A 19,424-nucleotide genomic window follows, 5' to 3' on the forward strand; every position below is an offset into this window, starting at 1 on the left:
CACTGACTAGACCGTGGAGAATTGGAGTAGTTTACAGTTCCCAGCCGTTTCTAGCTCTGAAAAGAAGCATCGCTTGGAGCTCGGATCCGTGAGCCCGGCTGGGTCGGGTCTCCAGCAGCACCTGTCCGAACCAGAGCTCTGTCTCCTCTCCTCCAGGGCCCAGTGTGTCTCCTCTGTCTGCTGCCCACTGGCCCTCCCAGTTAATTAATTTATCTCCCTATGAGACTAATTTTATACCTATTGCATTTTGTCGAAGGTATTAATTGTTTTAATTGATTTTGAGCTTGATGACTCAATCATTTCTTTGGTCTGAATGGGCCCCTGCCTGCAGCACCCAACCTAGAGAGACTAATTCGGGGAGGATTAGAACAGCCAGGGGACACCCAGGAATAGAATTTGAGCTGGAATCCCCCACATCAAGTAGTGCTAATAAAGACAGGCCAGAAAATGTGCAAATAAATTAATGGAATTTATTATTTTGAAAACAGGTACGTAATGCCACTGAATAAAATTATCACACTCCAAAAATACATAAAAAATACAAAATCAAATATTAAAATAAATACATTGTGTGTGTAGAATTTGCAACCACTGGGTTTGTGTGCTGTATCTTCAAAAACAAAAGGAGTAGCTCATTGCAATATAATTCAAATATATTATAAATTAACAAGGGATTGTGTATATGAATATTTCTGTAGGTGTGTGTGTGACACTGACCCCTGTACAGAATAAGGAACCTGGAACAGATTATCTGTGCAGAGCATCAGCAGCCCAGTCTCACTTCCTCTACAGCCCGATCTCTCTCTCTCTTCCCTCTTCCTCCTGTCTGTTCCTACACTAGACATCCCTCTCTCTGATTTACACTACTTCTTTAACCTGCCCTACCTTCTCCCTTCCCCCATCTCTCTCCTCTCTCACTTCACCAGGGCCTAGTGCTCCTGTTCTCCTGTTTCCTTCTCACCCACTGGGCTGTACAGGGCTGCCCCCCCACGGTCCAGGAGGTTGGGGGGCTATGGGGGGCCTGGGGGGGCTCTGTGCCTGAGGGGGGGTGCTGGCGCCTCTCTCTCCCTCCCTCCCCCTCTCCCTCTCCCTCTCGGTCCCGGTCTCTCTCGCCCTCTCTCCTGGGGTGCCGAGGGGCCGGGGGGGTCAGGGGACCCGGGTGTGACCGTGAGTCCGTCTCAGCAGGGGGGAGGGCGAGCGGGAGGGGGGGCACTGGGGGGAGCCCGGAAGACCTGGGTAGAGAGGTAGAGAGAAAGAGAGAGAGAGAGAGACGATGTGTGGACAGTGTGGATAGCCTGCAACTGCACGGGCCCACTGCTACAGGGAGGGGGGGCGGCCACACAGCCCATAGTCTGGTATAGGATCAGTGCATCAGAGGGGGGGCAGTGTTAGAGCTGTTTTCTAAGGTGGGGGGGACTTTACTGGATGAGGAATTAAACGTTTTTATCAATGTCTCGTTTTTTTTTTCTCATAAATATTATTACTGTTACTCACTATGATATACTGTATATTACTTCTATGTATTGAAATGTACCTAATCATACTATTATCAACTATGAACTATGTTTAATCTATGCATTTATTTTATTTTACTTTATTTTCTATACATGTATATTTTCTTGTTTATATGTATCAATTAGATCACATGCTTTGGCATTACTTGTATACAAATGTCATGCCAATAAAGCTTGCATTGAATTGAATTGAGAGAGATTAATACAGACACACTGACTGACAGAGAGAGAGCGTTAATACAGGCACACAGACTGACAGACACTAAAACCACAGAGAGAGGCTACATGTGGAATTGACTGTGATGTGATAATGAGTGACAAGGTAGGAGATGGTGACGCACCCTGAGTTTTAGCTTTCCCTCCACCTCCCTTTTGAGAGGCAATTACTTTCCTTGATTTCACCAGTTAAAAGCACTGTGTCCTCCAGGGACAGGAGCCAAATACCTCTAACACTTCAAGTCAAGATATAAACATATCAATTTCAAACAAGACTTTGGCTGACTTGTCAGGATCCTGTAATGACTGATGATGTAACGGTTTTAGTGGGAGTGAGAATTCTGACCCATTAAGCCCCTCACTGTATCAATTAATGTATTCCGGGACTTGGGGGTAAATATAAATCAGGAGTGTCGGCAGCCTTCCGGGAGTTGGTATAACTCCTGTGAAATGAAACCATCGCTGCGTCTGCGCTAGGGGGCACAGTGAGCTCACTTCCTGTCCTGCCTCCACCGCCTCCAGGAAGAGCGGGTGTGGGTGCCGTTTACAACCCTTCTTGGTTGCGACTCTGGCTTCCTTACTCTGTGCGTCCGGCCAGGCTGTCTGCACTCGGCTCCGGGACCCGGGCTCGGCCGGCACTGCTCTGGCCCATTTCCACCAGCGCGGGGAAGTGCACCCCAAGCGGCCTGGCACCAGTCTGCGGCTGCTCCTGCTCCAGCCTCGAGTGGACGTCTGCGCTTATAGGAGAGGTGAGCAAGTGAGCGAGCCAGTGTCAGGAGAGAGTGAGAGATTGAGAGAGTGGGGAGCAGGAATCAGTGCAGAGAGCGCCAGGATTTGGGAGAGGAGCCACCACTGTGAGGGCTGGCGCTAAGGATCATGGGAGTTGCAGTTAGGGGGCAGGGGACGGGAAGGTGCTCACAACTTCCTGTAGTCACAGTACATCATGGGAAATCTTGTCCTTTTTGGTTTGATTGGTCATTTCCCCGATCGAGTGACAAAAGGCAGATGTGCAAAGGTGGAGGGGAATGGAAAATGTAAATAAAAAACAAATAAACAGACAAGCATACACATGAAAGACAACACAGTGATGCTAGCTGCTCTCGAGTCCATTCACAACCCCCCCGGCAGACTCAGTCAAGGCCCTCCCCTATAGAGCGCGTCTAGACTGCCTGTGTGACGCAGGGGCCGGGATAAATAATGTCATGGGTTCATTTAATTGCAGGGCGATTGTTTCTTGTAATCATGGAAGATTCTAGAAACACGTGAGTCACATTGCCACCATAATCATAATGCATTCATATGATGTTAAGCCTGTACGCATGGCTAATGAAGTGCTGATTCATGCGATTTTCCTCCGTTTGTGCATTAGTCACAAACCCCCGCATGTCACTTGGCAACGGTTACCTGGGTGTCTTGGCTGTTTCTCTGGCAACACCCCAAAAGTTCCACTGTTGATATGGCGACTGTAGAGGTTCCCCCTGGCAACCAGGCCCTGCTGGCTGTAGGGACCGAGGAGAGAGAGAGAGGGGGAGAGGGGAGAGAAGGAGAGAGAGAGAGAGAGAGAGAGAGAGAGAGATGGACAGGAAAAGGGAGATACAGCAAGGGAGAGAGAGGGTGCCTCAAGGGAATGAAAGTTATGGTAGAGGGTACAAAAATTGGGGAGAAGTGAGAGGACAGTGGAAAAAGGAAACAAAAAAAACAAAAACAAAATCATAATTAATAAAAATGTAAAATAATAATACAACTAATAATAAAGATATAATGAGATATTGATAACAGAAAAACAATCAAAGAGAATGAGAATGCCGCCGACTATGGCAACATTGGGACAGATATCTGATGCAGGCCAGTCCAGTATAACCCAGTCCAGTCCAGTGACTGTATTCAGTGGTAGGAGCTTGAGGGGCTGATGGGTGTTCAGGAGTTAACAACGATCCCCAGAGTGAGTGACTGACCAACACGGCGTCCTGCTCCACTGAGCAGAACTCAACGAGTCCAAGTCCTCAGAAGTAGACGGCTTATTGAAGGGATGACCTAGAAAGCGGTTGGACTGCGTCTCTGTCACACTGGGCATGGCAACAGGCCAGATGCCAGGGGCTGGAGACTGTGCCATTGGCCCATCGGGGCTGCATCACCGGGAGTCCCAGCAGGGCTTTGTGCACTGATGACCTGCTGGCTTTGTGTTCAGATGCAGATAGCCCTTCACACGGCCACGGCAGGGCAGTAAACGCACACTGAGTGTGGATTGGGGATGGATACAGCACATTCACTTTTTTAAATTCACTCACTTTGATCCTCACGCACTTCTGTGTCACCCCCCGGGCTTGTGTCCCTGTGTGCGCTCGGTAAAACAGTCTCAACTCACTAACACCTGAGGGCAGCTTACAGAAAATGACCGACACTGTACAGTGCTGTGCCGACACCAACACGACACACAAACTGGCATATCGAAACAAACCGAAAAACAAGGAACAGAGACAAAAAGAACGAAAGACCTTCCCCGAACTGGAAGCTGCACTAAGACTTGGTGTTTGGAGCCGATTTCCACAGCGGTCCCCCCTGCCCCCCCCGACAAGACTGGGAATAAGCATCACTCAGGGAGGCGGGTACGGCATCGTCTTTATTATGAAAGCCAAAGAGTACGACAGCCTACTCCTGTACAACAGACTCTGTGTGTTATTGCAGGTGTGCGTGTGTCTGTGCAACACAGTCCCAATTGCAAACAATCACACACTGTAATTATTGCCCTAATCGCCAAACTCAATTTTAAAATATATCTATATATTTAATCCACAGGCCTGGAGAAAAAAAATCTTCCAATTATAGGAGCCTGTTAAAAAAAGATTACAATGAATTAATCATACTAATGAATCCAATTCGGACACGTGCGAGCTCAGGATTGGAGGACAGCTGTTCTATCCACAGCTGTGATGCAGCTGATCGGCCAAACCCTCTCGGAGATGAACGACACCAGTGCTCAGTTCCAGACAGCAGTAATCATAAGCAAGAGGGCATTCAGTTGTGCAGCCCGTCAGAAAACAGTCCCTTCTCAGTGTGTTAAAACGAGCCTGCGGCAACAAACACTCGAAAACGATTGAAGTACTCTACAATTTCAGTATTATTATTGCCATATATTTCGAACAGTAAAAAAATAATTAAAAACTGTGTGTTCAGTTTGTGTGCGGTCAGTGTTCTCCCACTGAGCTCGAGGTTAATAAAAGCAGATTTGCGCTGACAAAACATGTCGCTGTTCATGTGATACACAAGAGTTTCATTGAGTCTGTGCAGGGTTGTTTGAGGTTAAAACTAGGTAATATATGGCTAAGCACAAGCATCAGTACAAATAATAATAATAATAATAATAATAATAATAATAATAATAATAATAATAATAATAATAATAATACATCCATTTTATTCACAGTGTCTGTAGGGAGTCTGGCTGTAAGTTCTGTCCATTTTTATGCTTGCGTCCCAGTAGTTCCCTTCCCGTACTATCCCCTCGATAGAAACAAGTGTTAAAAAGACAGACGCCCTGGTTCTGTAGTGGTACTGGCAGGGGTGGAGTCAAAGGTCAGAGGTCAGTGGAAGTAGATCTGGGAGCGGTTAAGGGAGCTGGGGGAGGAAAAAGGAGTCCGAGGTGAGAGGTGAGAGGTTAAAGGTGAAACGGTCAAAGGCACAGTGAGAGAGAGAAAGATAAAGGGGGGTGGAGAGACGATAGAAGGGAGAGAAAGGGAGAAGGAGAGAGGGAGCGATCGCAGGGTTAGAGGAAAGGTCAAACTAGGGCAGAGAACCAGAGGGTGTCTCGTGTGGGTATAGCGGCACTAGCGTGTATCTATGTGCGTAAAAGTGAATGGCTCAGTGTTTCAGTGTGACAGTGTGCGTGTAGCACAGTGAAAATTACAGTGTCAATCTACTACAGTGCGTTTCAGTCTAACACAGTACCTGCCTCTCACAGCGTGCGAATGCCAGTCACTCACAGCGTGCGCGCGCCAGTCTCTCACAGCGTGCGCGCGCCAGTCTCTCACAGTGTGTGCGTGCCAGTCCGGCTCTGGTGTCAGTGTTACCTGGTCCTGCGTGTCCTGTGGGGGGCGCTGTCCTGCAGGGCCGAGACCCCGTTGAACTGGGGAGGGCGGGGCCTCTCCAGCCGCAGGGCGCTGAGGCCGGGGGGTGGCCGGGGGGGGCCGTGCGATGGGGAGGAGCCCACGCTGAGGGAGCGGTTCATGGAGGAGGAGGAGGAGGGGGGGGGGGAGAGGGTGGCTCGACTGAACGGCCAGGGGAGAGTCCTCTGCTCCTCCCTCAGAGCTGACAGAGAAAGAGAGAGAGAGAGAGAGAGAGAGAGAGAGAGAGGAGGATGGGGGGTGGGCAGGGAGAAGGTTAGAATCAGTATTAAAAAAGGTATACTACTATGCAGCTGTTTATACTAGTAGGTAGTAGTAGTAGTAGTAGTAATTGTAGCAGTATTTGCAGCAGTTGTAGTCATGTATTTTTAGCATGAGAGCATCAGTGCCTATGTGAGTGTGAGTGTGAGTCTGTCAGTGTCAGTGTGAGTGTGTCAGTGTGAGTGTGAGTGTGTCAGTGTCTGTGTGAATGTGTCAGTGCGTCAGTCTCTCACCTTCCCTCTCCGACAGGGAGTATGGCTTGATCTCTCCCTCTGGCTTTCGAGGGGGGAGCTTTCTCACTTGAACCACTGAAATGCAGAGAGAGAGAGATAAAGCGATAGAGAGAGCAATGGAGGAAAACACTGCAGTTAGCCAAACTGACTGTGTCGCAGTGGTTCCCAGCTCTGTTCCTGCAGTCCCCCCCAGGTACACTCAGTGTCGTCTCTGAATTCTTCAGCACCCTAGAAGTACCCCCAAATACACCGCAGCAGACATACTGGGTCCAGCACACAAACGGCCACGCTGGGAGCCCTGGCTGTGTGTCGTTCTGTTCCAGCTCAGCTGTTAGGTTCATTAAAAACGTTACCTGATGCATCTCCAGCCACGTTCCAGCGAAGGTGCAATCATTCAGCAATGGTTTAATTATGTTCCAATTAAACATTTTTTTTTTTTTAACTGGAACATAAACCCACAGTTTGGGTGGTCACGCTGCGTGCAGCACTCACACACTCAACAGGATCTACAATCGGACAACCGGGGGGGCAAGTGGTGGGGGGGATGTGCAGGATAGGGCCCAGACTGGAGCAGCGCTGTGTGGACTATAGGATAGGGCCCAGACTGGAGCCAATTAAAATTAATAAAGGATGTTTATCTTTTAATGCTTCATCTTTTCTGTTATTTACTTAGCTCTATTATTTTTATTCCATTTCCTCACGCTAACAAAGTGACCAAGAAATACATTAAAAAGTCACCAGACACACAGTTCAGTCCTTCAGTTCAGACACAGTACAGTGTTTCTGGCTGAGGCGCTGGGGCTGAGTGGGGCGAACAAGGTAGGGCTGAGGGGGTTAACTTTCTGCAAGCCAGGAAGAGAGAGAGAGACAGAGGAGGAAGGGATCTGAGAGGAGAAGGGGAGAGCAGGAGAGAGAGGGAAAGGTAAGAAAAAGGAGAGAGAGAGAGACAGATGTCTTACAAGAATCCGAAAATACCCTGGTCTGGCAGCGGGGGGAGAGGAGCTCCGAGGGCTCCTGGAAGAGAGATGGGAGTCAGTGTGTTCAGGGCTGGCCTGGAGGTCTGGGGGAAACTCAGAGGACAACACTGAGGCTGCTGCTGTACCCCCCGCTGCCTCCCGTCTCCCTGTCCTGCTCCGAGTGTTTATTACTGAGGAAGTCTGTTCTCTCTCTCTGTCTCTCCTGTTCTATAGCATGTGTTTTTTCCCAAGGGACTCTACTCTCTCCCCTCACTCTCTCTCTCTTTCAACACCCTCCCTTCTCTCTTTCTCTCAATCCCTCACTCGATGTCTCTCCTGTTCCCTTGTGGGGTTTATTCTGCTCTCTGCTCTGTCTCTCTCTCTCAATTCCTCCCTGTCTCTCACTCTCTCGCTGCTTCTTTCCTACTGTTTGCTATTCCTTAGGGATTCTCTTCCTCCTTCTCCTTGTGTGTATTTGTCATTGAGGGACTCTCCTCTCTCTCTTCCCCCTCCGCTGTCTCCCTCTCTGTCTGCTGTCTCTCCCTCACATGGTGCCTAGCATGAAGAGAATCCGCCCATGTTACACACTGCCAGTGCAGTGACAGGAGACAGCGGCAGAGACGGGAGGTGAGAGGGGGTGACAGCGCAGCTCCACACAACTGCCCTGCTTCACTCTGTCAGTAACACAAGGGACACGTGTGAAGGAGGTACCTGATTTCTCCCTGAAGAAGCCGTCAAACACCACAAAGTTGTTGACCTGCAGAGAGAGAGAGAATAAGGGTATACGGCGACTGCATTGGACAGTAGTGCGTACAGTGACACAGAAGAGCGACTGTGTAGTACAGTGGTAGTGTGTGCAGTGACAGTGCAGTAAAGAGCAGTTGGGTGCTGGTGTGTGCAGTGACAGTGCAGGACAATACCTGGGGGACACAGTGCTCCAGGCTGTAGTGTTTCTTCAGGAAGGACTGGAACTTGGGAGAAGGTCTGTCAAAGGCCATCTGCTGGGGCTCCACTCGCTCACACTGAGCCAATCAGAGCACGGGAGAGAGGCGAGACTGGACGTTAGGCTCAAATCAATGACCAGTCCTGGAGACACACACACACACAAAGCCACCCACCACCTGACTCGACAACTGTCAAATCTGCCCCTCTTTTTCCCTCCCTCCCTCCCTCCCCCCCCAACCTCCAGCATGTAGTTGAAGATCTCTTTGCCATAGCCGTGTCTCTGCAGACTCTCGCTGATGTAGAAGTCCAGCACACACAGTGGCTCTGTCTCCAGGTGCGCCCCCCTGTGGTTCTGGGGTGCAATGACACAAACACACACCGTCACATTAGCAGTGCAGTACATTAGAGAGTGCAATACAGCACAGTACAGTATGGTATGGTACAGCACAGCTATAAAGAATCTAGTTGGACTCATGCTACATAGAAACCAATATCGTGGCGGTCCAAACATTTACACAGACACACACATTCATACATACATACACACACGTCTCTCGTTCTAATTTAACCCAATTTAGAACACAGTTCTCTCCTCATCAGTGTCTTTGGCAAAGACACCTTCAATCATCTCCGATCAACATTAAATCTGGCTTGACGAATGTTACTTTTTTTAACTCAGTGGATAGAGGAACAACACAGTGCAGGTCTGAGACTCACCAGCAGGAAAAGCTTCTTGTAGCCCACTTTGAGAAATCCCACTGCCATGCCCCGGCCCCTGGGGGAGAGAGAGAGAGAGAGAGACTGAACAGACTGAACACAGAGAGCCTCAACACTCAGTAACACTATGTACACAACACTAATATCTCAACCACATTTTCTGTAAAGATGTCTGTAAATGTACATTTATCGTATTTATTCTTCCCCACTGCACTGTTTTTGAGCACTAGACCTGCATGTAAATTAAGCTGAAAATATGTGTTGGGGTGGGTGGTGCTTGTACCCGTTGCCCTCTCTGTCCTTCAGCAGGTACAGGTGATGGCGATTTGACTGCATCTTGGCAGCGCTGGTGATTGGGGTGGCCAGCTGCTGGGCCTACAGAGAAAAAGGGGGAGAGGGGGAGAGGGGGAGAGAGAAAATGAGAGAAAGAGACATTCTCTCTCCTATACTCTACTGCTACTGCTCTCGAGTCCTGCAGAAAGGCCTTCTTTGTGCAGAGCATATTCTGCAATACATAACTGTGTCGCTGCTGGCTGAACACACACAGACGCAACGCACGCTGTCCAGCACTCCAGTACAGAGAGCAGCCCACACACTAACACACACACTAACGCAATGCAGTAAACACAGACACACACACACACACACACAGTCAGAGGAGGATCTTGCCCAGGTCACAGGATTCAGAAAATGAAAAGCCATTCACAATCAGAATGTTATTTATTTATTTGTTTTAAATTCCAGATGAATCTGGATGCAATGTGTGTGTGTGTGTTTCTGCTCCTGACAGTCAGTCATTCAGTCAGTCATTAGTCAGTGAACTGGCCAGTCAGTCACTCCACCAGTCAGATTGTAAACTGCAGCTACAAGGTCTGTTCCACACCCCTAACACTCTTTGCGTAAAGAGGTGCCTGATATTGTCAAGACCTATGTACCCCTGCTCTCAATGTCCACTTGGACATGAGGATGATGCCATTAGAACCCCTCCCCCGACCCCCGACACACATTAGATGGAATGAGCCGAGGAGCTGCCTGATGTGTGGGGTGGAGGAGACACAGACACACACACACACACACACACAGATGCGCAAACACCTACTTGCACAGTTGTTCAGTGCTCTCATGCAGTTGTGGAGTATGCATTCACATACTGTCTGCTACCCACCCACATGCACACACACAGTTCTCTACTGTACCTTGGCAGAGGCTTTTCCCAGCTCATCGATAACAGTGGCAATTTGATTGTGGGTGTCTGGTCTGAAACAGAGAGAGAGAAAGAGAGAGAAGTTAACAGTGAAGACACAGTTAGAACGGGGATAGTGTTGCTGTGGGACTGACTGTCACACCGCTTAGTTATACACTGCTTGACTGACTGATACAAACTGGATTACTGCCACACTGCCTGCCACACAAATGCGGTGCCTGGCACCCTGAATGACTGACTGAGTGACACTATGAACTTCCTCTGGGCACACAAACCCAAGGACTAACACACTGACTTACTCACTGATGTGTCTGACTGATGTCTAGCACAGAAAACAAACTGGAGCTGACACTGGTTGTCACGTTTCATCCATACAACCCCCTTTCAAACACCTGAAACACTATGCCACTCATTACTACCACTAATAAAAACTGTCACAAACGCACTGGATGAATGAAAAAACAGAACCCACTCAAAACATTTTTCTGAGTATCTGAGTATATCTATCTTTGCCTATACAACTCCTCATTACAAAATAACAACACAAATATAAAAAAACAGGCCTATATTTTACCTGTCAGGTAAGCTTTGGCACAGCAGTACTCTTGTGCAAGGTGCAGCACACAAAGACTTTGCGTAAACCTTAAACGTATTACGCACAATTGTGTATTACTACGGCTGGTAATGACAGAGACATGTTTTAATGTAACCAGAGGACACCACAATGTCACCATATTATCATGAATAATAGTAACGTGCTGAAGCTGTGCTGCTGTGGAAGCGCCGCGGTGTTTCTTTGTGTCTGTGGCGACAGCCCCGCCCGGCCGCCTCCGGTTATTCACATTACACACCGGCAACCAGCCACACACTGTGCAATGCAATCATTAGTGCTTTTATTATTGTACACTTACCTTCCCCAAGCTTTGCGAGCCACCGTCAGATTTTGATCCAGCACCGAAATGCGGTCTGCAAACAGCTGATTGATATCAAACGGGAAATCCATAACCCATCCAATTAAGACGACAATGTAACAAAGGCAATAATGAAAGTGCCAATGCGGCAAATCTCCACACAGGGTGTGGGGGAACAGACTTGAAAGTTACAGCAGGAAGAACACAAAGTCAAAATGAAATGATGGTGTGAATGGTAATCCGGGTTCAGAGCGGCAGGTCCTGCGGTCCGGCGCCGGGCTGCCGTGTGTGCGTGTCATCTCCGCCAGGCGTCACAGCTCCGCCGCGGCTGCCGCGGGCCACCGTAGCAGCACAAGAGACTGGAGCTGCGCTAATTCAACAGCCTGTTGCACCAAACGCTGTGTCCCAAAACACACTTCTTCCACATGCCCTATAAACGCGGTGTTAGTCGTGCTCAGGGTAAGTGTTACAGCACACGCACCGCACTGGACACAAAGGCGCGGCGGCCGGGCTGCGCCGCTATGCTGGGATATACGGTAAACACAGCGCTGACAGCGTCCCTTAACGACCAGACCGCGCAGGCGCAGTGTGGCCGATGTGTCTTTCAGTGTGTTATTATATTACTATTATTATCACCATGCTCCTCTGATCACTCTCCTACAGTCCTTGCGCTACACACCACAATACCACAATTTCTGTACAGATATGAATAATCGATACATGTTGCTGTGGGGTTTGTTTGTAGTCTTGTTGTGTGGTTTAAAACACGTTACATATACCACAGTATGCTTTACCACGGTAAAAACACAGTAAAGTGTAGTTTGATGTACCCTGATTAAAAAACGTGCAGTAGTGTGGTGTACTATGCTGAAATCAGAGTGTGGTGTCACAAGGCAGTACAATGTAGTGTTCTGCCCTGTGGTAAAAACAGTGAGTGTAGTGATGTACTGTGGTAAAAACACAGTAAGTGTAGAGTGATGTACTATGGTAAGAAACATAATAGTGGTGTGTTGTATAGTGTACTCTTTGAGCCTATTGACACAGTAATGTGTGTGCCACAATCTGTCTTGCCATCAAACTTCAGCTATATAAAATTAATCATTGCATGTGTTTGTTTGTTTTTTAAACAATAAGAGTGATATATATGATTGGCAGGGATATTTGAAAACGATAAAGAGACAGAATCACGAAAGGGATAGATAGCTAAGCAATGTAACATCTGAAAGCTCAGGGTCCCTGCTTTCCAACGAGCTAAGAACCAGATGTAAAGTGAATTAATCAAGCTGGTTTAAATCCAGCCCTGGGGCGTGTGATGTGGGACTTTGGTCCAAATGGTCTGTGTGTATGTATATACACTAACTATACTACACCGTATTTTACCATGCTATACCACACTACACTTTACGCATACTACATGACACTAATCATATTTTACCACGATTTTACCATTATTTTATATTTTACTGTTTACTATTGTTACCATATTTGTAACATACTTATACTTTGGCTATACAATATTTTTGTACCATATTTAACTATGCTTTTACCACATTTTAGCATTCTACAACATACTACACTTTACCATATATTATAAAGTCTTTATCATGGTACATCACACCACACTTTCTAAGCATTTGCTTACCATGTTACATCACACTACACCTTACTGTATTTTCACCACAGTGCACCACACTACAATAGAGAAGGTGTCATAGCCTCATGGGCTGATCCTGTATGACATTTCCTGTTCGCTTATGACACTTTTAAGATGTTTTCTACTGCTTAATGAGATCGTAGTTGTGTGATAACAGCTTATATTACAATTACATTTACAACAGTTCAAGAAAAAAGAAATGTTATGTTATCTCGGCTGAGTTGGGGAGTGCGCGGCCTGCTGTCACTGTGGAGTAAAGCAGAGGAAGGGGAGATCATGCTTTTATCCACTGTACTAACACAATAAACTCCTCTTAAACTTGTGAGCCGAGAGAAGGAAGGCAATGCGATGAGGAAGGGAAGTACACCAGAGGGGCGAATAGAGATCTGAAGGCCGAGAACAGTGCCCCCTCCTGCGCGGAGCTGCTCTGGGTCCTGAAGAGGGACGAGGCGGCCCGGAGGAGGACAGACTGGGGGGACGTGGCTGCGCTGCCCTGGGGAACAAAAGCGACAGACACTGGATAGCGCAGGCGCACTGGAGCATCTTCTTTATTGCGGTCACCCTGTCTTGCCTGCTATTGGAGAAACGGCGCGATTTGGAATGTGAAGGGTTTAAGATTCGGATCGTTTGGTTAATTTATTTCGGGTTAGTTTAGGTTAGGGATTAGTTATATATATTTTTTTTCTTTTTTGACACAGTTTTAATAACGACTTTAACTTTAGTTATACTTCGTTTTAGTAATAGCTATCCCCCTTAATGTAATTGTGTGCCAGTGCAGGCTTGGTGTCGATATTGCGGTGGAGTTAAGGTTATACTGTGACAGGTAAGTATCTTGCGTTTACAGAGGACAGACCGCCAGAGCTGCTTCCACACAGAAGCGAAAGCACCATACAGCTAATTAAAACCCCATAAACATTGCCACTGGTCTCTAATAAACAATTGGCAATAAATCAATCAAGGTTGAACATACTAATAAGCAATTGCTTTTATACAGGATAGGATTATCAGTTTGGAAAGAAGAACAATGTACCAATTAAAACAGACCACAAATCAGTTCCATAAAACAGTACCACTCCTCAAGATGATATTACATCAATAAAGCCATTTCATTAATATGAATTATAGCGGTACACCTAAATAACACCCAACTAATTTTAGAGCGGTCGTGTTACCAGTGATGAGATCAGCACATCCACTTCTAACAGGAGTAAAACAGCTGAGTGAACGATGCAATAGCAGATATTTGCCTACATTTAGAGGAAAACTGAAGTGGAGAAAAAGGAGTTGAGGATTTCGAAATACATTATTTTTGTTGTTTTTCATCTCAAGATAATGATCTTATGCCATTGGGAAATATTTCGTAAATAATGGTGTGGTTTTCTGATTTCAGCTGTTTTCATTAATACTCAACTTCCTCTGGCTCGAGAATTTCTTTCAATAGTGTCTTTGTAATTTCTCATATATCCTTTCTTGTGTTTGTATTTGTATGTCCCTAGTTTTATGATCTGTGCTCTATATCGTTTCTCCGATTCTGCTTTCAATCTGTGCTTTCATGCTGTCATGATTTTGTGCATTTTCGTTTTGGATTTTCAATTTCACAAGTAAGAGACATTTATTGCAAATTAGTCAGACAGACAGAGAGATGCAAAGTGGAAGAGAGAGACACAGGAGGCTGGTGAGGGGGTGGGGTGAGAGATTGACGAGATGAGAGAGAGAAGGAAAAACAGAATAAAACATACATTTAGCTCCTTAGAAAAAGAAAGCTTGGTAAGATTCTTGAAATGTCCAAAGAGGAAGCTGAGGTTTTGAGTCAGAGAGAGAGACAATATTTAGAGCAAGAGTGGGAGGGGTGGGGGGAGATTAAGACACACTGCCAGAATGACTAGACAGTACAGTACATTATCTTGGCACAGAGCGAGAGAGAGAAAGAGAGAAGGAGAAAGGGAGAGAGAAATTGGAGGTTAATTCAGTGTCTGAAAACTACAGTATATCAGAGAGAGAGAGTGAGAGGGTGTGAGTTTTATTTCAGATTTTACTATGATGCAAAACACAGTCATTGTAATTTGCACTTTGGTCAGCCTCTCTCACAGCATTGGTAAGTAAATCTTCACTTCTATTCAGTTTTGTAAACATTATTGATTCATTTCATCGCACTGCATCATGTTGCAATTCTTTTACACTTCAGTTTTTCGTATTTATTTTTTATTTCTTTGCGTGTCTCTTTCCTCTATGTGTTCCTGTCTTTGCAGTTGCTATTTATTATTTCTTTATTATGTCATTTGAAGGCATATTATTATTATAATTATTATTGAATTTTGATACATAGTTCACAGGTTACTAACAACAATGAACAAAACATACAAATTAACATCATTCAAACAGTACAGCAGCACACAGTTCATGATCAAGAAAATATGACGTGAGTGTGTTGGATAGCAAGAATGTAGACTTTAAAACTATGCCACCGGGTCCAGGGCTGGGGACACTGCTGTGCTGTACTGTAGCTATTTGCAACGTTCAATCATTTGCTCCATCGAAAGGTCAGTTTTGCAAAGCCCACACAGCTGTCTTACGAGAGCTTACAATACTTTTTGACACTGTGCCTCACACACGTCACCTCTCCGTTGTGCTGCCTCTGATCTGAGCTGAACCTATTTTGCTCAGCAGTGCTGTCACACACAGACGTGAAACTGTTACAATTCTGGCCTCAGGCTCGCAAGAGGAAGCCAAACTGCAGTCTCTGCAATGACGCACAGTGCATCGCTATGATTGAGAGCAGCACGACATGACAGACAGAAGCCACAGTCTGCACCACAGCTTCGACACCCTTCGCACTTGTGTAGGTGGAGAGTCAGGGGTTGTGGCCACAGCTTATACTGCCATTTGTTCAGTGCAGACTTCCGTCCTTTTCATGGTTCCTACACAGCCCGCTTAGAGTAGGGTCTGCTGAGCGCGAGCAGGGTCAATATTCATCAACAACATCACTCCATTGCCTTGTGAGTATTAATGTAGTTGCACCACTTGACTGCTCGGGGTCTCCACTCTGACTCAGTATGTCCGAGCATACGTGTGAGATCCATTTAACTCCTGTTCTGTATTTTCTGAGATTTAGCCACTTGGAATACTGAGGCACCCTGTGTGACACTAACAATACTGCAGAAACAACAACAGCTACGACTAGGACAAAACACAGAAGTGTATTCATGTAGCTGAAGAGATGGCATCATTGCTCAATGGGCAAGAAATTAAATCATCTCCAGTTGATGTTTAAATAAGTATATACAGATAAGTTATACACACAAACTCATCAGTTCACCAGACATCAGTGTCCTTAATTAATAATAAGTATACAGTAAACGTAACAACAATAATCATAATCATAATAATTTGAGACTTTCTTATGTTCTTCTTATGTTCTTATCCTGATGATTTGTTGTGAGGTTCGCTGAATGTTGATTCCTGAGATAAACCCAGTTTCCAAAGTCCACAGCTTCTGATCAGCATCGGGCGCTAAGGGGTTAACTCTGCACAGGTTCTTGGCAATACATCTCCTTTGTGGTCACCAGGCTCCTTAAATAGTGTGACCATGCCCCTCTGACACATAAGAGAGGAAACAGGAAGTGTGATTGTCTCGGTGAGTTTTTCTTCTTCGTGCGGCGCGTGAGATTGGATGCAGGGAGGTTGCTTCTTTAGAACTGCGCCGGCTGCACTCGGGCCTGGCCCCACGAGCGCCCTGAAATGACTGACACAGCCACCCACAACTGCTACTCTTAGTGTATTGCTATTAAACAGGTTTCCCATTGGTAAAAATCTACAGCAGTGTGCAGAGCCATAGGTGACAGGATGTGCATACAGGGTAATACAGCAGTGTGTAGAGCCATAGCAACATAGGAGAAGATTGGTGGAGTTTACCAATAAGCCTGACAATTAATTTGCTCCTCAATAAAGAGTGGGGCTTTCGTTCTTCATTCACTTGTGCTAATTGTAGATGTGTGACTGGTCTTCTCACACAGTTGCCCAGAGAGTCTACACCTCTGTCGGGGGCACAGCTCTCCTGCCCTGCAGGGACAGGAGGGCAGTGGAGAAGGCAGGCACTGTCCAGTGGGAGCACACTGCCGTGGAGGGAGTGCAGTCACGCAGAGTGCTGACCGAGGGCCGATTCACCCTGAAAGCACGCGCCGCACTGCAGATCAGCAACGTCCAGCTCTCAGACGCAGGGATCTACTACTGCGGCCAGGGAGCAGGCAGCGACCTGCTGGTTCTGCAGGGTGAGGCCAGGCTTTTGCTCAGATATAAACACTTTATAATCAATCATATTCATAATCATAATTACAATCAACGTCACAATAATCATGGTCATTCTCAGTGTAATATAATCAGATAAAAGTCTAAACCAAGCAATGAAATATATAATCTGAGTTTGGGAACCTTTTTTTAATGTGTGTATGTGTCTCAGTGACCTCTGACCCCTCTGACCCCCTTCCTGATGACTGGGTCATTGTGACATGTGACGTGAAGTGCCCTCGAGACTGTGGACACTACATCCTCAAGATGAACAGCACAAGACAGACCCAGCCCAGCGGAGCCCCTCCTCAGGACTTTTTCCAATTCCAAGAGACGGACCGCGGCAAGACATTCCGTTGCTGGCTGGAGGTCAATGGCCTCCCCCAAACGGACGTCTCCTTTGGGTTGGCCATCCAGAACCACACAGGTAAACATCGCCCCCAATTGGTCCAGCATTTGCTTAATTAAGACAAGCTGACATATTTCCTCAGGTCTCCATTTACATTTAAAGCCACAGTACTAGGGCCTCTGAGGACCAGGGATGCAGATCACAAAGACTTAAATTAGGATTGTGATTTTATATCATAAGAGTATGTTCTTCTATACTAGAGGTTCAAATCAGTATAGATATGTGCACGTTCCTTTTTGGGAGCTTTTAATCTAATTTATGGTTTTTAAATAAATGTATCTTGTGACCTTGTTTATGTGTAGATTACTTATTTATTCCTGTTGTTCTATACGATACAAACTGAAGGTAAAGCCCTACTGATGTTTATGTCTTACATGAGAGATCAGGCTCACTCCATCCCTCCTGTCTCCAGCAGGGCTCCACAGAGTAGCGGCAATGGCTCTGATCCTGGCCTGTGCTGCCCAGCTACTCTAAGCCAAGTCCAGTCCCTCCACTCTGGCTTGGACAACCTACAGGACAACCTCTTCGATGTGAGGAAATCTCTAGTTTCTCAGAGCGTCTCTTCTGCACGTCTGCTGTGGGACCTCGCTGCTGTGGATGCTGCTTCTCGGCTTGGCCCGGCTGCTGTGGTGAATGGAGATTGAATCGAGCTCAGACACTACATGACCGCCAATGTAATGAACATCTTCAAAAAACAGTTTTGATAGTGACAATGACAAATGCTCCTCCTTGATCGTCTCCATTATGAGACCCTAGCTGCACAAGTGTGTAATAATAAACAGGCGATTGTGATACAGTGACACGGGTACAGGGCTGTTGCTACCATTTGGTGAACTAGGCAGTTTCATAAGGTGCCAAACAGGGCCAGATTGTGACAGACTGGAGCCCTAACATATGTCAAGTTTAAGAGGCCCCTTTACCAAAACAAAGTGTATCATTCTAACACAAAGGACAATGAAAAAAAAAAAAAGGTTAATAATCTTAACTAAGACACTTAACTTGCAATAATGTGAGGCCCGAAAATTGGAGCTCACAGAGCTTACGCCTAAATCCGGTACTAGTGCCAACAAGACCCCTAAAAACAGAGGACAATAGAGGACAATGCAGTAGGCCTCAATCCACACTAACTACTTCTAGTCTTCCTAGTCTAGTCTATGGGACCAGGGGCTGGTTGTACTAACAGGATCATGAAAAGGTGTTGTACGAAGCAGATCAAGATCCGGCTCCGCTGAGCCGAGTGTGTGATCCGATTATGAAGCAGCGTGGGCGGTGACTATGGAGTTTCCCATTCACATAAACTGGCTTGTTAAGTGGTGTGTGAACCTTTCAGAAACCTATACTGTGCTATATTGATGACGAGTTAATTAATTAAACAATCTTAATTGTTCACTATGTTTCCCAATGCAGGTAAATGTCAGTGTGCTTATGCCCTCGTTTTAAACTGGCCACTGGATCCAACACATAATTTGTAGTCCGTCATACGAAAAGTTATCCATCGAGGACATTGCGCATTGGATCCGTTAAAGCGCACAAAGTACACATCCTTTCCAGTTTCTTGCACTAGTGTGCATCTCACAAGCTACGCCACTGTTTCTTTAACTCCTCAACTATAAAAAATAATATAATAATAATAATAATTAACCAATAATACATTTTATTTATAACGTGCTCTTCTCATACCCAGAGAGTCAAGTAGTAAAAACAGGCAAGATCAAACAGGCAACACAGCAACTTGCAACTAAGAGAGATCCTTAAAATCTTTGTATAAATGGATTGTAGGGGTGCTTCTCAAAGTGTTGCACAGCCGTGGAGCTGCTAAAGCCGGCTCTGTCACCCATCGTCTTGAGTTTGAAACGGTGGTGCTGAAGAAATAAGAGCTTTTACTCATCCCCTGTTCCACTCCTGATCTCACACTTCCCAAAGAGAGGCTGCTTTAGGTGGTTGGCCACTCTGAATTGCCCTGTTCTTGTGTATGTGTGTGTGTGTTGCCCTGTGTTGG

General features: G+C 46.3%; 2 protein-coding genes across 5 annotated transcripts; one reads left to right on the plus strand and one right to left on the minus strand.

Annotated features, from left to right (window-relative positions):
* Positions 1 to 450: 450 nt before the first annotated feature.
* On the minus strand, positions 451 to 11,593 carry atat1 (alpha tubulin acetyltransferase 1). Of its 3 annotated transcripts, none has more exons than XM_066724075.1 (12): positions 11,079 to 11,593; positions 10,160 to 10,220; positions 9,247 to 9,338; positions 8,964 to 9,021; positions 8,485 to 8,598; positions 8,222 to 8,323; positions 8,013 to 8,058; positions 6,346 to 6,420; positions 5,798 to 6,035; positions 3,135 to 3,229; positions 2,312 to 2,462; positions 451 to 1,232 (listed from the first exon to the last, which is right to left on the minus strand). In XM_066724075.1, the coding sequence occupies exons 1-12, from the start codon at positions 11,168 to 11,170 to the stop codon at positions 920 to 922; spliced, it is 1,437 nt and encodes a 478-aa protein (XP_066580172.1). In that variant the 5' UTR covers positions 11,171 to 11,593; the 3' UTR covers positions 451 to 919. The 3 variants fall into 3 exon arrangements, with proteins under 3 accessions (XP_066580172.1, XP_066580174.1, XP_066580173.1); XM_066724077.1 differs by having other exon boundaries at positions 1,022 to 1,232; positions 2,312 to 2,467; XM_066724076.1 differs by lacking the exon at positions 451 to 1,232 and having other exon boundaries at positions 1,239 to 2,467.
* Positions 11,594 to 14,612: 3,019 nt separating this feature from the next.
* Positions 14,613 to 18,225, plus strand: LOC136771713 (uncharacterized). Of its 2 annotated transcripts, none has more exons than XM_066724188.1 (4): positions 14,613 to 14,827; positions 16,746 to 17,000; positions 17,189 to 17,443; positions 17,838 to 18,225. In XM_066724188.1, exons 1-4 carry the CDS (start codon positions 14,770 to 14,772, stop codon positions 17,897 to 17,899), a joined length of 630 nt encoding a protein of 209 aa, XP_066580285.1. In that variant the 5' UTR covers positions 14,613 to 14,769; the 3' UTR covers positions 17,900 to 18,225. The 2 variants fall into 2 exon arrangements, with proteins under 2 accessions (XP_066580285.1, XP_066580286.1); XM_066724189.1 differs by having other exon boundaries at positions 14,614 to 14,827; positions 17,841 to 18,225.
* The last annotated feature ends 1,199 nt before the right edge of the window (positions 18,226 to 19,424 follow it).

The sequence above is a fragment of the Amia ocellicauda genome, chromosome 15 (genome assembly GCF_036373705.1).
Source record: "Amia ocellicauda isolate fAmiCal2 chromosome 15, fAmiCal2.hap1, whole genome shotgun sequence".
NCBI lineage: Eukaryota > Metazoa > Chordata > Actinopteri > Amiiformes > Amiidae > Amia > Amia ocellicauda.

Excerpts from the sequence above, each read along its gene's own strand:
- atat1 (XM_066724075.1), bottom strand. The coding sequence starts at position 11,170 with ATGGATTTCCCGTTTGATATCAATCAGCTGTTTGCAGACCGCATTTCG. Across the intron at positions 8,059-8,221 it reads TGGAGCACTGTGTCCCCCAG|GTCAACAACTTTGTGGTGTT; the intron begins GTATTGTCCTGC and ends CTCTCTCTGCAG. Across the intron at positions 6,036-6,345 it reads CTCCCTGTCGGAGAGGGAAG|CTCTGAGGGAGGAGCAGAGG; the intron begins GTGAGAGACTGA and ends TTTCTCTGTCAG.
- LOC136771713 (XM_066724188.1), top strand. The coding sequence starts at position 14,770 with ATGATGCAAAACACAGTCATTGTAATTTGCACTTTGGTCAGCCTCTCT. Across the intron at positions 14,828-16,745 it reads CAGCCTCTCTCACAGCATTG|TTGCCCAGAGAGTCTACACC; the intron begins GTAAGTAAATCT and ends CTTCTCACACAG. Across the intron at positions 17,444-17,837 it reads GGCCATCCAGAACCACACAG|CAGGGCTCCACAGAGTAGCG; the intron begins GTAAACATCGCC and ends TCCTGTCTCCAG.